Genomic DNA, 19681 nt, shown 5'->3' with positions numbered 1-19681 from the left:
TGAATAGCCGAACGATCTGCCACAACGTCGAATTTTCAGTGAATGGGCCCTAGAAAAGTTGGCAGAAAATCCGCTTTTTTATCGACAAATTTTGTTCAGCGATGAGGCTCATTTCTGGTTGAATGGCTACGTAAATAAGCAAAATTGCCGCATTTGGAGTGAAGAGCAACCAGAAGCCGTTCAAGAACTGCCCATGCATCCCGAAAAATGCACTGTTTGGTGTGGTTTGTACGCTGGTGGAATCATTGGACCGTATTTTTTCAAAGATGCTGTTGGACGCAACGTTACGGTGAATGGCGATCGCTATCGTTCGATGCTAACAAACTTTTTGTTGCCAAAAATGGAAGAACTGAACTTGGTTGACATGTGGTTTCAACAAGATGGCGCTACATGCCACACAGCTCGCGATTCTATGGCCATTTTGAGGGAAAACTTCGGAGAACAATTCATCTCAAGAAATGGACCGGTAAGTTGGCCACCAAGATCATGCGATTTGACGCCTTTAGACTATTTTTTGTGGGGCTACGTCAAGTCTAAAGTCTACAGAAATAAGCCAGCAACTATTCCAGCTTTGGAAAACAACATTTCCGAAGAAATTCGGGCTATTCCGGCCGAAATGCTCGAAAAAGTTGCCCATAATTGGACTTTCCGAATGGACCACCTAAGACGCAGCCGCGGTCAACATTTAAATGAAATTATCTTCAAAAAGTAAATGTCATGGACCAATCTAACGTTTCAAATAAAGAACCGATGAGATTTTGCAAATTTTATGCGTTTTTTTTTAAAAAAAAGTTATCAAGCTCTTAACAAATCACCCTTTAAATCAAACACGGACCATATTTTTGTTCCGAAACTATACAAAGGATCAAAGGAATAGCAGATCAATTGCCCAAGGAAAAATAAAATGTTATATTTTAAAAACAAGCAACAACCACCAACTTAATCCAATATCGCTCCCTGTAAAATAAAACGCCGTTTTCTATGTGCGAAATAATGGTTTCCATAAAAATTTTTCGCAAGAATGAACATAGTACCGGCCTTTAATATGCCTTGCATACCGGCCTATAGCTCAGAGAAATCAAGGCATATTAAAGAGGTAAAGTCATGCAATCAGGTGACTACTATCGACATTCATCTTGTCAAAGGCTTTGTTTACGTTTAGTATGTTTGTTTACATTCTTTGTGTACATAAATATTACAATACAACAACACTACACATACACAAAATGTCAACTTAAGTGACCTGCCATTTTAGTTTGACTTTCTAAATATCATGGGGTGTACACACGTTTGCTCGTGACTTTACCTTTAATTAATATGCCTTGCAGAGAAATATTGAAATAGACCCAATGCCATTTTTATGATTGACTACCCCCTCCAAAGTATCATGCAATATGTGATGTTCGTCTGATGGGCCCATAAAAGAACAAACCAATTAATTAGTCAAACAATTTATTATAACCACAGCTATCTCTTTCACACTGAAGTAAATTGCTATTTAAAACTTCTGTTGTATATGCATTCTCCCTTATCCTTTAAGGGATGCTATTGATTCGTTACCATGCATTCAACGAAACAGTGCAAATGTCTCGTTCAGTCTCATTTTTACTGTGGTAGAGTGAAAGCTAGTTATTTTGAGTGAAACAATAGGTTCTCATTTTATCCGATCGGGAAATGAAATTAAAATCGAATGTTCTAGTTTAGTTAACTATGTGTAAGAAAATTAAACATAATAGCAAAATGTAAAAAAAACGAAACATATATAAAAATATTTAAAACAAGATTGGAAAAATAGTACCCACGCCATTGCGCCATATGGTTTTCTCTGTCTGGCTGGTATATGTGAATATCGTAACGAGTGTGCGACGAAAAAAAATACGAAGAACGACTAGTGTTTGTGCGTGAGTGTGTGAAAAAGAGGTGGTGAGGATAGAAAATCTATTTTTCACTCTGGCGAAAAGATTCGGTCGTCGTGCATCTCGTTTTATTTTTCAAATTTAATTTGTTAGAAAAAGAAAAAACAATAATAAACCGCTAACATTGAAAACAACAATAAAAATTACTTCAAAACAATAGTGTAGCAAGTTGATTATTATAAATAGCGCCGGACTAAAAAAATCCTATAAATTATTTGGTGGTCTGGAAGAATTTGGGCTAAGTGCTTGCGTAAACCAAAGGTAATAATTTGATCATATAGTGTGAGTGTCGCTGCACGGATGTTTTAGTGTTACATAGCGCTAAATTCTATGCTTCTGTTCTATATGTTCTTTGATAGTTTTCCCTCCATTAATCTCGATAATATCCAAAACAATGGTTTTTTATATTTTATTTTTTCAATTTTCATCGTTCTCGTTTTAATGATTTTGTGTCTCTGTTCGTGCTTTTTTAGTTGTTCGTCTCCTTCATTTTCATATGCGTTCGGTTTCATTCGTACCATTTTCCCCAATTCTTTCTTTTCACTCATTCGTATTTCATTAATATGTATATCTGTCCCTTTCTATGTTGGGCGATTGCTGTCATTCTGTTTTATATTGGCTAAAGTGGGCAATGTTGCCACACTGTTGCTATTTTTTTGTTTACATTTTGTGAATTGCAATGAATTACATTAAATTGATTTTCTGTTGTGGAATTTTTAAGGATTTTTATAATTTTTAGACTTCAACAAATGTCCAATGTGTTTGTTATATCAAAGTTTAATACGATTACATATGTGTGGATAATGTTTACCAGATAAACTGTGGGTGGACTTCATTGTCATTTGGGCTAACAATCACAAGCTGCTCTATTTATGGCCGGACAGAGATTTTTCGATATGCATGCAAGCCAAGTCACTATTTTGTGTCGGTATGGCCTATTACGGGTTCTGAATTTATTCATTTCGCACAACAACTACCCAACCCAATAAAAAAATATTTAATCTTGAAGAATTCAGTCTTGGTTTAGAACCATAAATAGGGCGGCTTAAATCTACTTTAGTACAAGTGGTCCGATTGGTCCAATTTTTGGTCAGCGTGTATACTTTTCGATTCTAAACACAAAATGTAATATACCACTTTTTGGCGGAAAGACCTATTTTCGGAGTTACGGGCCCCTAAAGGTTTCATTGGCACGTATATTGGATTTAGTATCCATCGCACATAATCATCCTAAAAGTAATATATTTAGAATAACATGGACCCGGAGAGGTCCTGGGTTCGCGTTAGCCCACTTTGGATTCTGTCCATAGGAGGAAGTCTCAAAACCCGGCTACTTATCCTCTTTGGGTTCGCGTTAGCCCACTTCGGACCCTGTCCATAGGAGAAAGTGTCAAATCCCCCTATAGCCAATTTTTAAGGGTCGGTATCTCGAAAACTACGCTCTTCCGACAAAATTTTTACTTAATATTTTCCTGCTTAAAATGTACTATTTTTACCAAATACACAAAAAACGGAATTTTATTCATTTCATGAAAAATTGCTGTCAGAATTAAGAAAAATATAAAGGAAAATACCGATTTTCAGATGTCGATATCTCGAAAACTAGGCTTTTCCGCCAAATTTTATACTTCACATATTCGATTTGAAATCCCCTCTCCTACATTCCAAAAAAAATTGGTTTAATTTTAACAACTTGTGCTAAAGTAGATTTGTTCCAAATAGCCACATATAATGAGTAGCATTTTCGTTTTTATATGGAGTGCCCGCTTGCATACAAAGATTGGTGGCTCAATCCCAATTTCGGCCGAACACCAAAAAGTTTTTTTCAGCGGTGGTTTAATCCCTGTCAGTAATACTGGTGACGTTTCTGAGTGTTTGAAGCTTCTCTAAGTGGCCGTTCGAATTTGGCTATAAGAAGGAGGTCCCTTAGTGAGCTTAACATAGGCAGCCCTCATAAGATAAGATAGAATTTCACCATTTGTGGTATCACAATGGAATGATTGGTGAGCTTAAAATAACGGGCTATCATTATACCTAACTTAAAGATATACCCAACACTACCATCGTGGAGCTAAGATATTGTATAGTCTATTATGTGACGCCCATAATCCTTTCGATGAAGTTGCTTTCCTGAAGTATATGTTCTCCTTGCTATACGTCTAAATAGTGGGGTAGTTATTTTTCTAAAAATCCTTGGAATACATTTGATCTTAGTACAAACGTTTCATCACAATTATAATTTTGATTTTTTTATAATTTCGTCAAAACAGATTTGCCAAGCAATAGGTTCTTCAAATAATGGAAGATCTTACAAAAAATATCATTTTTACAAATGCTCTAGGAGCAAATGTGCAACCCACTGCAATACAATATCAAACAGCCGATGGGACCATATTGAAACAGCCAAAAATTGAAGGACATAAGGAGCAACCCACATTTTATTATACTACAACAAATGTAAGTAGACTTAAAAAAGTAATAATTACAATTAAATGGCTATTGTTGTTTTTTTTTTTATTTCATTAGGGAAATGGCACCACCGTAAATTTGGCACAACTAACCACCGAGGATAACAAAACCTGCTATATTGCTCAACCAGTGGGTGGATATAATTATGCTTTGGTCAATGGCATGCAATTGAATCAACTAAATCAAGGCGGTACCATTGGTATAGCCACTCTCGATCCACAAGGAAGGCTGCAGATTGTCAATCAAAATAAACCTTTAGCTACTGTAAGTTTCCCCAAAGTATTTGCAAAAAAAGCTAAGACATAATTTTTTAGCGACATGCCAATTTTTGTCTTAGCAAAGTGACATCTAAACGCAGTGTTGCTAGTATTGGGAATTTTTACCCAAATGGGGGATTTTTCGCCAGATTGGGGACACAATTTTTGAGTTGAGGATTTAAGGATTCGATGGCGAATTTTGGGGATTTCTTGGGATTTATTAGAAATTTATTCAGTATAACTAACAGCCAAGTTTCTTTTAAGTCGCGGTAATTCTTTCCATTGACTAAAATACTAAATAGCTGAATTTATATACAAAAATCACAGGAATTTACATTTTGGCCAATCGAAAGGTCCTCGGCATAGGGAAACCTGGTTAAATCAAATTTAGGAAGATTATAATAACGCAGAAAATAAATATTTTTTTCTTCTTCTCAAAAAAGGGTTTAAATAACTTAGCTTCTCCTTATGAAAAAATGAACCGCATACGTATGGTAGTGTTTTTACCCTCCAAACTGCGGATTGTTATTTTCTTTGTCACACTATGAAATATTCTTCTGACACTGCATGCACCTGCAAGGTCGTGGCGAAATTTTTTGTATTTTTATGCCTCTTTCTCATACGAAGTATGACAACAAAATATTTTTTTTAAGAAAATAACTTTTTAAACTTTTTGCTTTAGATAATAAAATGCGGCTTAAAGTCTTAACATATTCCAGTCCATAAATTAACTAAAATCAATTGGGGATATTTGAGGACGAAAGCATCGTAGATCTAAAAAGTACTGGCAACACTGTCCACATTGTTACATTAAATAATTTCATAAGAACTCTATTTTTTTTTCTTTCGTCCACATAGTCTTTGCAAACCATTTCACCCATACAAAATACCATATCAAACATTAGTTTTAAATGTGATGTTTGTGGTCTAATGTTTTCCCACTTGGCCTTACTGAATCATCATAAAAGGACACATACACAAGATGGTACTGAACAACATCAGCCACAACAGGAAACTATTCAATTGGTCAATGCCCAAGGTTTGGTACAGACCCAAAATATAATTACAGAAAATGGACAAATGGGTCAGATACAAATAGTCGCTACTGAGGCATTAGAACCAGCAAATCCAGTATTACAACAGCAAACACAGGAACAACGGCACGAAGTAAGTAATGATGGAATAGAACAAAAAACATTGAATTAACTTAAATGTTAGGGTCATAGATTAGTTATTATTGGTGACTGCAATGCATACTTCGTGTTTCTCTCATTTGGATTGAACAGAAGTGGGCAATAGATGTTAGCTTAGGTTAGATTTGGCTGCCCTTAATAGGCACACTTATAATATTCAGTCCATTGTTATACCTGCTTGTTATAGCCGCGTTCGCACAGCATTTCACCACTTAGAGACGCTTTGAAAAAATCGGAAATGTCATGGCATTACTGAGAGGGGGATTATGGTTAGGTTAGATGACAGCCCGATATATCAGGCTCACTTAGACTATTCTGTCCATTGTCATACCACAGTGTTGAACTTCTTCTCTCTTATCCCTAAGTGCTACCCGATTCTATGTTATGCTCAATGACAAGGGACCTCCTTTTGGACTTGGCTATAGTCCAAACGGCTCTTCACATTGCTGTGAAACCACTTAGAGAAGCTTTGAAATACCCAGAAATACCACCAGCATTACTGAAAGTGGATAATCCCCAGCTGAAAAACTTTTCGGTGTTTGGCGGACATGCTACCATTGCATATGTATCAAGCCGGTGTCTTCCCCCTGGCTTGATGAATATGTGTGATGCGTGGTTCAGACTCGTTTATACGAAAAATGTACTTTATTGTTGCCGAATCATTAAATTGTGAAACACTCATTTGTAAGATAAAGGGATTTCCAACAAGAGGTTTTATTTTGAATCACCCTTTATTTTGATACGTATCACTTTAGTATCACGTTTCTATAAAGTTACTAAAACTGGATCCATACAAGATTCAATAATGCATTGAAATTATTACAAATTCACAATAAAACTTGAGGAATTCTTGCGGAAGCATCTAGGTCTCAGAAATCCCAAGAGTCCTCAAAGTGTAGTTGTTTGCTGCGGTTTATGGTCACGGTTAAAGAAAATATTACCAAATTTAAAAAAAATCTTGTTTTAAAGTTTTTGTTAATTTTTGTGGTTAGTATTTTAGAAGTTTATTATATATTTTGATCTCTCCATTGAATTTTGTCCAAATTTTAGAAGATTTTCTCAAAATTTTATTACTATAGAAAATTTTGTCAAAATTTTTTATCTGTAGAAAATTTTCTCAAAATTTTATTTCTATAGATAATTTTCCCAAAACTTTATTGTTATAGAAAATTTTCTAAACATTTTATTTCTATAAAAATTTTTATTTCTACAAAAGATTTTCTCAAATTTTTATTTTTATAGAATATTTTGTCAAATTTTTTTTCCATAGACAACTTTCCCAAAACTTTATTTTTATAGAAAATTTTCTCAAAATATTATTTCTATAGAAAATTTTGTCAAAATTTTATTTCTATAGACAATTTTCACAGAACTTCATTTCTATAGAAAATTTTCCCAAAATTTTATTTCTGTAAATAATTTTATATCTGTAGAAAATTTTGTCAGATGGTTAGTGGCACTAACCGAAATATTGGAAATAAATATTAAAACAAATCAATAACACTAGTTTACAAAATAAAATTTCATGTACATTTGATGAGATGTGCCTTTTGATTTTTTGAAAAATATATTTAAAAAATTTTTATGGAACTGTTTTTGAGATATCCCGTTATTTTTAGTTTTTCGCTAAGCTGTTTCGGAATTAGCACATTCCTCATCAGCATCCTCTACTTGTAGCAAAACTATCAACCAATTATCAGAATAAATTCGTGTAATTCATTAACCCAAAGTGAACTACACTTGAACCTCCCGAAAAAAGGTTTTTGATAGTCGGCTATTGCCTAAACAAATTTGCAAGCATATCTCTTTTCCTTTGCTAAAGTCAAATCATCGATTTGAGTGCAGTTGGTTGGGTTTGTTTTTGAGCGTGCTTCCTCTATCTTCATTCGTTTTGTTTGTTATAGTTGAGTTTACACTTCAATCTTTATTGTTGTTTTTGATTTCTGCTTAAAACCATGCATTGACTAAAGAATTTTTTTTTTAAATTTTATTTCTATAGAAAAATTTTTCAAATTTTTATTTTTATAAAAAAAATTGTCAAAATTTTATTTCTATAGAAAATTTTCTCAAAATTTTAGATATTCCTAACATTTTATGGAAAATCGAAATACCTCTTAGTTGGAGAGGAATATTTTGCAAAATCTACCAATCTACCAAACATTAAAAAATCTACCTTTTTTGGTAAAATTCTATCCAACTGTGGCAATCGTGTTTATGGTCCAGTGGAGTGATGACTCTTTTACTAAAAATTAGGTTGATTTATCATCTCTTATGATAAAATGAAATGGATGGTTTCGATCAGGACAACGTTTACTGGCAACAAACATTTTGTGCTATGTGCAACAGTCCAGCTCCGATTCAAGTTTACAAAGGTAGACTTAGTGAGGCTAGGACATAGGACAATAACTTTGTGATTTGGTTTTGCAAAATTTCATGGAAACGGTATAGCCGCGTAAGCGTTATCGTGATGGTCATTTGGCTGATATTGCTTTTAATTACTAGCGAGATACGTTTTTCCTTGTTATCGAATCAACATTTATCTCAAAAAATGTAAATTTTTCTATGAATATCACATCAGAAGTTGATCGTGATTTAGTAACGCATTATGTCTGCTATAAAACACAGCAGTTTATACAATCATGCATAAAGCTGATTCTATGTCGTCTGCGTTAAATTGAAAAAGAAAACTTAAATTTAATTTAAAATTATTAATTTAAATTACTTTTATATATTTCAGCAGCAGCAACAACAAAATAAAAATATACAAAATATTACGTCAAATTTCACCAATCAATCAATTTCGCCAATGAATCAACAAACTCAACAACAACAGGGACAACAACAACAACAGAATAATGTATTGACACAGAATTCGGTTGGAAAACCTCTTAAATATGAACAGAGCAAATGTACCAGTTGTGGAAATCAAATAATTCAACCCATCAAACGTAAAGGATCCAAGGCAACCCGTTGCGATAGTTGTATCCAAGCCGAACAAGCCCAACAAGCAGTTCTAGCAGCTCAACAAGTACAGCCCACACAGATTTTTGTAGCTCCCGATGGTGAAATTAAATTCGAAATGAATGAAATGGGTAGTGGCAATTCAGAGTCATCAATGGATTCTTTAAGTGGAGGAGGCGGTGGTGGTGGAACGACAATGATTCAACAACCTGTACAAATTATATCGACAAATGCCCAGGGTCAGCAACAGATTCAAGTGGTAACAACACAACAGCCCGCCCCTAATAATAATTCCCACTCCTCAACTACGACTGTAAAGAGAGAAGCAAGTTGCTCGCCGCGAAAGAAATGTTCCTCAGCCAAAGTAACAAAATGCAACAAGTGCAATGGTTCTGGCATGGTATATGTAGGCTCTGGAGCTCCAGCATCCAAACAACAGAATACACAGGCAGTGGCCTCAATAAAGACAGAGTAAGAAAAGTATATATTTGGGGGACTCCATCCCCCCGAAAACGATCATTCATATGAATGAAATGTCCTAATCTCCACTTTTCTAATTTTCGTTTTTACAGGAATGCCAAACCCTTCACTTGCAATATCTGCGGAGGAACTTTCTCAAGGTATTCAAGCCTTTGGTCCCATAAGAAACTTCACAGTGGCGAAAAGAATTACAAATGTACCATTTGTGGTTTGGCCTTTGCCAAGGCGGTGTATTTGAAAAACCATGCTCGTATTCACACGGGCGAGAAGCCATACAAGTGAGCTGCAAAAATTTCATTCTTGTGTATTGACTGACTTCTAATATTGAATATTTTTCCAGATGTCTAACTTGTGGCATGCAATTCTCGCAGTCGCCTCATTTGAAAAATCATGAACGTACCCACAGCGGTGAAAGACCCTATGTATGCGAGGTTTGCGATAAAGGATTTGCCCGTCACGCTACACTGTGGAATCATCGTCGTATACACACTGGTGAGAAACCTTACAAATGCGATATCTGTGGTTCGGCCTTCTCACAGGCAGCCCATCTTAAGAATCATGCCAAAGTCCATTCTGGGGAAAAGCCATTTAAGTGTGATATATGTTCGGCTGCATTCGCCGATCGGTTTGCTTTAAAACGGCATAGAGGAATTCACGAAAAATATGGTCAAACAGCACCCAGACAACCAGCTCAGACACCAGGTTCTCAGCAACAAAATCAACACGACACAGATCATATGATGAACTATAAATCAGATTCAGGCAATCAACAGCAAAATCTCCATGATCCGGATCAAATGATACATCACAAAAGGGAAATGCCTGATATGGATGATGCCCAACATGAAGTTGTTATATCTGGATTATAGAGCAGCTCTACAAGAAGGGGTGGGGCCGCAAATGAATGTGGTCCGTATGGAACAACATATCAACCACAAACACATCTAACAGAGTCTACGGCGGAAAATCAACTAACACAGCCATCAAAATCTAATACTTCTTCATTACAAATGACATCGTCAATAACATCCACTATGTCAACGCCATCTATTGTGGCAGGTCATCAACACACCGCTACACCTTCGAATTCCCTAACCTATATGCATAGTTATCATCATACATCACAACATCACCACCACCACCCACCGCCTACTCTATATTATCCACAACATATTAATTCCAATATAGCTAATATAACTGATGTTATAGCCATTAATTCCGGACATGCTGGTTCATCACTTTTGACACACATGTCAAAGCGGTAATTCGAGAATATTTATGCAGAGACCTAAAAAAACTTGTAGGAGTGGTAAGTAAAAATATAAGGTCATTATTTATAAATCAATATATCCGGTATCTGATTGTTCAAGGTTTAAATTTTCACAATTTCGTACTGGAAAAAGTTGAATTTTTCTAATATGAACAATTAGAAAAACAGGAATTTCGACTTTAACGAAATTTGTACTTCAGAAGTTAGAATCCTCTTAATTGAGACTATTATTACTAACTTAAATGGATTGTCTTCTCTTAGCACAGGATGTAAAATTTGTAAGAGCTAACCAGAAAAAAGTTGCTTTGGTTAAGATCTATTTAAAAATGAAACTTCATAATTTCATAGAAAAAATTACAAATTTTTTCGAAAAATTGCTACTTTTTAAAATTAGTGTGCCATTTTCTATTGAAAGTGACACTTTTTTGGACCACTTTTTAGAAATTCTCACCGGTAACGCTATTTGTATTATATATTTGCACATTGTAACCTTACCTTAACTTTAAAATCGCATTTTCCATGGATTATGACCAGTCCTAAACTTAACTAAACTGTTTTTTTTTATTTTAATTTCAGGTCTATCCTTTCGAAATGGTGCTGTTTAATTCTTCCTTCCCGAAAATACAAATACATTTAGTTTGACATAATAACAAAAAATGTGTACATATAATTGAGAATCTGTTAATATTAGTACTTTCTACGTAAATTATAATTATTAGAAAAAAACACACACACACACATAAAACAGAAATTAAATCACTAAGGTAGAGTAATCCTGTGATTTGGTTGAATGAGAATACATTTTATGCTGAAATTTTCATATTGATATGGCTTAAGCATAGCTTTCCTTTTCTTAGTTATTAGCAAAGTTTTCAAATATATATTTTGTATAACATTATTTTAGTTCTAAGAAAATTACCAAAGTTGCTTGACAACTTAAAACTCTAATAACCCTTTATTTATAACATATAAGTAGTATAAAAAAAACAAACACTTTTTATTGTACACCTTAAAAAAAAACATAACATACAAAATTGAAAAGTAATGCATATATCATCATTAACTTCAATAACTGATATGCGTAAATTTATACATATGTAACTGGTCCATTTCGTAAAAACAAAAAAAAAAAAACAAAAAATTGGGAAAAATAGATTTTAAAACTTGCATTAAGTTTTTGTGGATATTCCACATACCAATTTGTTTCTGTTTGTTTACATAACTACATAACCTTAATAAATCATCCACTTAGAAAATTATTTTAGGTCATTCAGTTAAAATTTCTATAAAAAAAATCTATCATAATTAATTACCATAGACAGAAATTATGCTCAACAATATGAGTCAATGAATGAAAAAATAAAAGTAATTACATGATGGAACTATGAAAGGTGGTTCTGAATGCGGAAAATTTCATCCAAATTTATCTAATGGTCCTTTCTATTAAAAGAGGATTTGATATCCCTTTTTATAAGGCAAATAAAAATTAAAGTCGAATTAGAATGAAGTTTGGAAATGTAATGTGAAAGAGGTATAATGAAATAAGCAATTTAAATATTTTCTTTTAGGTCAACTCTAACCAAAATATGCCTGACACTTCAATGTACTTCGAGTTTTTTTTTTGTAATAGAGCTCAAGGTACTAGACTACTGGTATCATAACTAAATGTATGGGAAACATTTTTTTTAAATATATTTTTATTTAAAACTAAAAAATATATATACTCTGAATTCCATATACTCCACCCAATCGGGCTTTACATATTCTGCATTTATAAAGACGTCCAAAAACCCTTTCCTTTAAAAGTCTCTCTACAATTCCTTAGCTACTTTTGGTTTTTGATTTTTTCGTTCAAAGCTACTAAATATTTCCTTTACTCATAGCACCTATTTTTCTATATATATTTTCATAATTTATTATGATTGTAAATCTTGTAATCTTTTCTGATTTTGGAAATTCTTAAAACAAAAATTTTAACCTGCATTGCTGAATTATTGGTTTATTTTTAAACAAACATTTCATACCAAAAAAAAAAATTTGGATAAGACTTTTGGATGTTCCATCACTGTAAAGCTTAGTTAGGCATTTCTAGCGAAATTTCTGCTATCCACCATAAATACATACAAATTATTACTGGCGAAAAATTTCGTTTGCATGAATAGCCGTTAATTTCTTAGCAATTCATTTGTTAGCAATATTTTCGCTAAATACGCATACACCCCTTTATCGAAAAAATTTGTAAATGTCGACCATGTTTTTCATTGGCTCATATGGCCCAGCTGGGCATACAGAACAATATCGAAAACAATATGCATTGTAAATCTTTTAACATTTTTCTGTTTTGTTATAAAGAAACTACTTATTATTATTTTTTTGTTTATTAAGCACAACAAAACTTAACACACTAAATATTTTTAAAACTTGCGGATAGTATCAATCTAATTACGATGCTCGAAATTCCAATTTATACTCTAGATTTTTTCCTATTTTTTCGACATTTCTCTACATTTAATTTTTATTATTATTATTTTTTTGTTTTTAATTTCCATAATTATTAAGAGCAAAAAGCAATATATTAATATTATATATAGTAATTTATAATAGTAAGTAAAACTAAAATACACTACTGTTAATACTACTTTTAAAATTCTAGTAAATTACTTAATAAAAACAAAAAACTGAAAGTATTTGCAAAAAAAAAAAAAACTAAAGATTTTATAATTAAGCAACGACTTTTGTATAACAACAAATATTTATATAAAAAGCGATGCATATTTGCAAAATATAAAACACTACTGTAAATATTAAACAATATGAAATTTTATTTGAATAAAATTTAAACAAAAATGAATAAACTAAATTTTGTGTGAACCTTTATTTCTAAAAAAGAAAAATGTAGTTTGACCGAGTTTTTTTTTTTTTTTGACTATTGTAAAAAATGTTACACCCAAAGAAATTTGCCAGAGGAAACAACAGAGAAAACTGCGAAAACAGAAAAGATTTGTTTTTATAAATGGAGAGCAGTCATTGTTTGCCAAAATAACAAACTTGTGAGCTATTTTTAAGTCTGATTTCCCTGAAACAGGGTTTAGTTTGGCTGAAGCAAAAAAAAAAAAAATAGCATCTAGCAGCTATTGTAACACAACAAAAGAAATATACAATGAAACCTCCCAAACTTCGGCCATTTGAATTCCGGACACCTCTCAACAATGTGAACAATTGTCATGAGACGCTCGCTATATTAACCAAATGTGAACAAAATTTAGGCTATCGTGGGTGTCCCCTTCTAAGAGGTTTCACTCTATAAAGAATATGTCTTGTACTTGCTGGGATATCAAATTAAGGCATAACAGCAAACGAAAAGTTTGTTGACCGCATTAACTAGCTTAAAAATAATTCTTGTACTTTGGGTGACAAATTAAAAGATAAACATTTAAATTTTTTTATGTAATAGCAAATACAGATTGCAGTTTGTGGCAGATTTTTTCTAATGATTTTCTATGTTAATTTGAGAAAAAAATTAATTTATTTCGGCATAAGCCGGCTATCATGTAAAACCTTTTTTCGGAAGGTTCAAGTGTGGTTTACTTTAGGGTTTAGTGAACTGCCTGAATTTATTCTGATAATTGGTTGATAGTTTTGCTGCAAGTACAGGATGCTGATGAGGAATGTGGCAATTCCTCATCAGCATTCTTTTCCTCTGTTGGTTAAGCTACACCTGTAGTTTAGTCAATGTCTGGTTTTAAGCTGAAATAAAATAAAAAAACCATGATTAAAGGAAAAAAAAACCAACAATAACAAAACAAAAAAAATGAAATTTAACATTTTTTTCTCAAATTAACATTTCGGCCACGGACCATTACACAGGAATTTTTCAGCGTGCAACTTGCTCTTGTGACCATCTTGCAGCAATAGTACAGACAAAGAAGCCAATAGTTCTTATACATAACAGGATGGATGATAAGTCCCCGGTCTGACACATAGATGGCGTCGCTAGTATTAAATACATATTATTTTTATATAGTACCAACCTTCAAATGATTCGTATCAAAATTTGACGTCTGTAAGTCAATTAGTTTGTGAGATAGAGCGTCTTTGTGAAGCAACTTTTGTTATTATGAAAAAATAGAAAAAAGGAATTTCGTGTTTTGGTAAAATACTGTTTTCTGAAGGGGAAAAATACGGTGGAAGCAAAAACTTGGTTTGATAATGAGTTTCCGGACTCTGTCCCAGGAAATCAACAATAATTGATTGGTATGCAAAATTCAAGCGTGGTGAAATGAGCACGGAGGACGGTGAACGCAGTGGACGCCCGAAAGAGGTGGTTACCGACGAAAACATAAAAAAATCCACAAAATGATTTTGAATGACCGTAAAATGAAGTTGATCGAGATAGCAGAGGCCTTAAAGATATCAAAGGAACGTCTTGGTCATATCATTCATCAATATTTGGATATGCGGAAGCTCTGTGCAAAATGGGTGCCGCGCGAGCTCACATTTGACCAAAAACAACAACGTGTTGATGATTCTGAGCGGTGTTTGCAGCTGTTAACTCGTAATACACCCGAGTTTTTCCGTCAATATGTGACAATGGATGAAACATGGCTCCATCACTACACTCCTGAGTCCAATCGACAGGCGGCTGAGTGGACAGCGACCGGTAAACCGTCTCCGAAGCGTGGAAAGACTCAAAAGTCCGCTGGCAAAGTAATGGCCTCTGTTGGGATGCGCATGGAATAATTTTTATTGATTATCTTGAGAAGGGAAAAACCATCAACAGTGACTATTATATAGCGTTATTGGAGCGTTTGAAGGTCGAAATCGCGACAAAACGGCCCCACATGAAGAAGAAAAAAGTGTTGTTCCACCAAGACAACGCACCGTGCCACAAGTCATTGAGAACGATGGCAAAAATTCATGAATTGGGCTTCGAATTGCTTCCCCACCCACCGTATTCTCCAGATCTGGCCCCAGCGACTTTTTCTTGTTCTCAGACCTCAAAATGATGCTCGCAGGGAAAAAATTTGGCTGCAATGAAGAGGTAATCGCCGAAACTGAGGCCTATTTTGAGACAAAACCGAAGGAGTATTACCAAAATGGTATCAAAAAATTGGAAGGTCGTTATAATCGTTGTATCGCTCTTGAAGGGAACTATGTTGAATAATAAAAACGAATTTTGACAAAAAAATGTGTTTTTCTTTGTTAGACCGGGGACTTATCAGCCAACCTGTTATTTAGTTTTCTTTCAAACCATTTTGTTTCAAACAATTTTCTGATTTGAAACCAATTCATGACAATTTCAGGACTTCAGTAGCCCACAATAAGACAAGAAAGCAACAATACAAAGAAGGTGTAGAGACATTGCAGCAACAATGTGGAAAATAGTGGCGAAACTCAACCCCAAAACTAAATTAATTCTTATTTTCACTTTTTATTTAAAAGACTTGTGAAAACGAACAAGTCTTTTAAATGTGAAAATATGAAGAAAAAAATCAAGTATATACAGCAGTAAGTTCGGTTGTGCCGAATCTTAAATAATACCCAACACAATGAATCAAATATAATAGTTTACTTTGAAAACTCGTCGTGAAGCCTATTCTCCTGAGCAGATTAGTTCAACCAGTACGCTTCCCGAAGATACATTTATAGATTCTACTTATGAAGACTATATGAGATTCTGGATTTATAAGAACCATTTTTGTTTGAGTTTTAGAGGAGCCATAAACATCTCGTGTAAGTGTGCTAGAAAATGATGAAATAACGTCTTGATTTGAAATCTAAAATCTGTAGATTTTTACCCCCATTATTCAAATGATGTTTTTCTTTCAGTTTCAAGCAATTTTCATGATCAGGGCGCCTTCTATACCCTCAAGATAAAATGGACAAATTGACGATGAAAAGTAAATTTGTGGTTCTAAAATTCCAGTATATTTTAAATTTCAGGCTAATCGGAAAACTACGGTTTCTTGAAAGTCAAGGAGTTAAATCAACACACATAATTGTGGTTCTGAAAAACCTACAGAATGTAGACCCTCCAGATTTCCAATTTCAGGCAAATTTGATAAAAACTATGGTTTAAAGAAGCCCAAGCTGTAAAACCGGGAGATCGGCCTATATTGGGGCTATACCAAAAAGTGGACCGATTCATACCTATTTTTGGTATTTTTGGATAAAAGCTACTGATTGCAGAATCCCAAGAAGTAAAATCGGGAGATTGGTCTATATGAGGGCTATATCAAAACATGGGCCGATACTCACCATTTTCGGTACACATATTTGCGGTTTTAAAATACCTCAACATTTTAAATTTCAGGTAAATTGGATAAAAGCTACGGATTCTAGAAGCCCAAGAAATAAAATAGGCAAATCGGTCTATATGGGGTTATACTAAAACATGGACCGATACTCACCATTTGCGGCACACCTTTTCATGGTTCTAAAATACCTATAGATTTCTAATTTCAGCGAATTGGATAAAAACTACGGTTTCTATAAGCCCAAGACCTCTAATCGGGAGGTCGGTTTATATGGGGACTGCCTGCAGACAAAAAAACGAATCTGTGTCAAATTTCGGGACAAAAGTGCCATTATTGAAGGCTGTAGCGTGATTACAACAGACAGCTACGCGAAGTTCAAAACGGACACAATTTAAGAAAAAATGTACTATAATTTTTTTTCTTCATTAAACTAAGCAAAACTAATTAAAATAAGAACAATTTTGCTCAAACTTGGCAAAATTTAACTAAAACCAACTTAATTTCATGGGAGCCACCGTAGTATAATGGTTAGAGGGACCGCCTTGCATACAAATGGTCATGGTCCAGTTTCGACCAAACACCAAAAGGTTTTTCGGTGGTCGGTGGGTTATGGCCGCTGCTGACATTTCTGAGTACTTCAAAGCTTCTCTAAGTGGTTGAACGCCGCTCGGACTCGATTTTAAAAAGGAGGTCCCTTGAAGAAGAATTAACCTTCCTTGAATTTAAGTCATTAATCAATTAATTTGATTATTCTTTAATAAAATCAAATTTTATAATCAGTTTATATTTGTTCAAATTGGCTACCTTTGGAACGTATTATGGCCTTCAACCGGCAATGCCATCACACATGCTGCACGAATGTCGCGCAGTGGTATTTTGGCCCATTCCCGGCGAAGCGCTGTCTTGAGATGATCGACTCTTTAGTATTTTCATGCCAACCTTACTCTCCAAAATGTCCCAGGCGCAAAAGTCCAATGGATCAAGATCCGGAGATTTTGGTGGCCATTGTGCGGTAGAAATGAAGCGAGGAATCTCATTTTTATGCCATTCTTGGTTGACGCGTAGTGAGTGCAATGGAGTCCTGTTGTAATGTCCATGGTCTGCGGTCAAAATGTTTGGGTTGTCCAGGTCTTTAATTGATGACATTTTCCCAATAATATTCGCCATTTTTTGTCCTGTGTGATTTGGAAATTGTTTCGTTTGTTTCCATAAGAAATTTGGTCCATTAAAATAATGGCATACAAAAAACTCAGTAGCCATTGACCATTTAATTTTCCAAAGTAAAAACAGTGCCAAATTTATTCGAACGTTTATTTGAATTAACATATTTAAGCAACCCGTGCAATATCTGTCAAGTAAGACGCTAAGAAATTACAATAAAAGGCATATGAAACTTAACAAGAATGGGTCGTAGTATTTTATCTCAGCGCTATAATAGTGAAAAAATTAAAGCCAACGAAGAATTGGATAGTAAGTAATATAAACATAAATTATTCTGCATTATGCATTATTTTAATTCTTTTCTTTTTTGCATTAAGATGCTTTTCGTCGCCTTGCTATTTTACCAAAGTTGGCTAAATTACCACGATTGAAACGGGAATTCACCAACTATGCTGCGTATGTTAGAGGCAGGAAGCCAAATAAGCCAAAGATGAAGCCTTTGCTTAAATCTACAGAGTGGTAGGCGGTGGTGGTGTCTCGGAATACTTGTGTTGACAAATATGTTAATCTCCTTAAATTTTAAAGGTATGACAGTGACTCCATCTCGATAACAATGCGATATGAACTTGAGGAAATATTGGATGAAATTTTAATGGAGCGTTATTCGAATAAAAATTCCCAGGGTGGTTCATTTAGTCATGTATATTGGACAACCGATGAAAATGGGGAATTGATGAGAAAACCTATGTCAAGTGAATTACCCATGGAAAGCAAATTGGACATGAAGCCAAATAACAAATTAACACCAACATCGATGGATCAGAACCCAAAACCAAAGATATTAGCATTAACTCAAAATTTCGAAACATATCCCTCAAAACATGGCATCACAAATACAATTATCTCCAAGAAAGACAATTTCATTGAATCAGATGTTGAAGAGAATTTTGATTCCATTGAAATGAAGTCCAAGCGCAAAAAACGTTTGTTAAAATCTTATGAATGTGATCAATGTCACAAAAAGTTTGATCGACCTTGGGTATTGAGAGGCCATATGCGTTTACATACTGGCGAGAAACCATTTGTGTGTCCCTCTGAAAAATGTCGACGGAGATTTGCAGATAGGTATGTATGAGAAGGAAATTTATCAGTTTTTAATAAATGTAATATATTTTATTTCCTGTTTGTTTTCCCAGGTCCAATTTGAGAGCCCACCAAAGAACTAAGGGTCATCATAATTGGAAATTCCAATGTGCTCAATGTACCAAGACATTTAGTCAAGAAAACTATTTGAATCGTCATACTCTGGATGCTTGCCGCAAATTTTTGGCATCACACAAAAAATTCTAACATTGTTTCATGATTATAAAAATAAAAATTGAAAACAAATAAGACGAGTTAGATTGATTATCGCAACTATAAATCGACTTTTTCCAAATTGTGTCGACTTTCAATAAATTTCAAAATTCGGTATTGCCATTTGCTAATACGATGAACTTGAATTAAAAATCCACGGTAGTGCAATGCCATTAGCATAGCTAGGGGGATCCTGGGAGTCCTAAGCTCCCCCATTCCCACAAAAATTAAAAAAAAAGAAAAAACAAATGGTGGAATTAACATGTGTAGAAGTTTTAACCATTAAGGCGGATAATAGAGGGTTCACTTTTTTTTGAATGTACCAATTCGCCGCCACCGTGGTGCAATGGTTAACACGCCC

At 34.1% G+C, this 19681-nt stretch overlaps 1 protein-coding gene across 1 annotated transcript; it reads left to right on the top strand.

Moving 5' to 3' along the window:
• The first annotated feature begins 1596 nt into the window (after nucleotides 1-1596).
• On the top strand, nucleotides 1597-19356 carry Clamp (Chromatin-linked adaptor for MSL proteins). The gene is made up of 11 exons (XM_075294343.1): nucleotides 1597-2177; nucleotides 4187-4373; nucleotides 4443-4649; nucleotides 5501-5809; nucleotides 8573-9267; nucleotides 9369-9554; nucleotides 9617-10141; nucleotides 18206-18273; nucleotides 18342-18483; nucleotides 18550-19089; nucleotides 19161-19356. The coding sequence occupies exons 2-11, from the start codon at nucleotides 4215-4217 to the stop codon at nucleotides 19312-19314; spliced, it is 2985 nt and encodes a 994-aa protein (XP_075150458.1). The 5' UTR covers nucleotides 1597-2177; nucleotides 4187-4214; the 3' UTR covers nucleotides 19315-19356.
• The last annotated feature ends 325 nt before the right edge of the window (nucleotides 19357-19681 follow it).

The sequence above is a fragment of the Haematobia irritans genome, chromosome 2 (genome assembly GCF_050003625.1).
Source record: "Haematobia irritans isolate KBUSLIRL chromosome 2, ASM5000362v1, whole genome shotgun sequence".
Lineage (NCBI taxonomy): Eukaryota > Metazoa > Arthropoda > Insecta > Diptera > Muscidae > Haematobia > Haematobia irritans.
Note: the sequence above shows the minus strand (reverse complement) of the source record. Positions and strands in the feature narration are given on the sequence as shown.

Excerpts from the sequence above, each read along its gene's own strand:
- Clamp (XM_075294343.1), top strand. The coding sequence starts at position 4,215 with ATGGAAGATCTTACAAAAAATATCATTTTTACAAATGCTCTAGGAGCA. Across the intron at positions 10,142-18,205 it reads GAAGTTGTTATATCTGGATT|AATGGGTCGTAGTATTTTAT; the intron begins ATAGAGCAGCTC and ends AAACTTAACAAG. Across the intron at positions 18,274-18,341 it reads AGCCAACGAAGAATTGGATA|ATGCTTTTCGTCGCCTTGCT; the intron begins GTAAGTAATATA and ends TTTTGCATTAAG.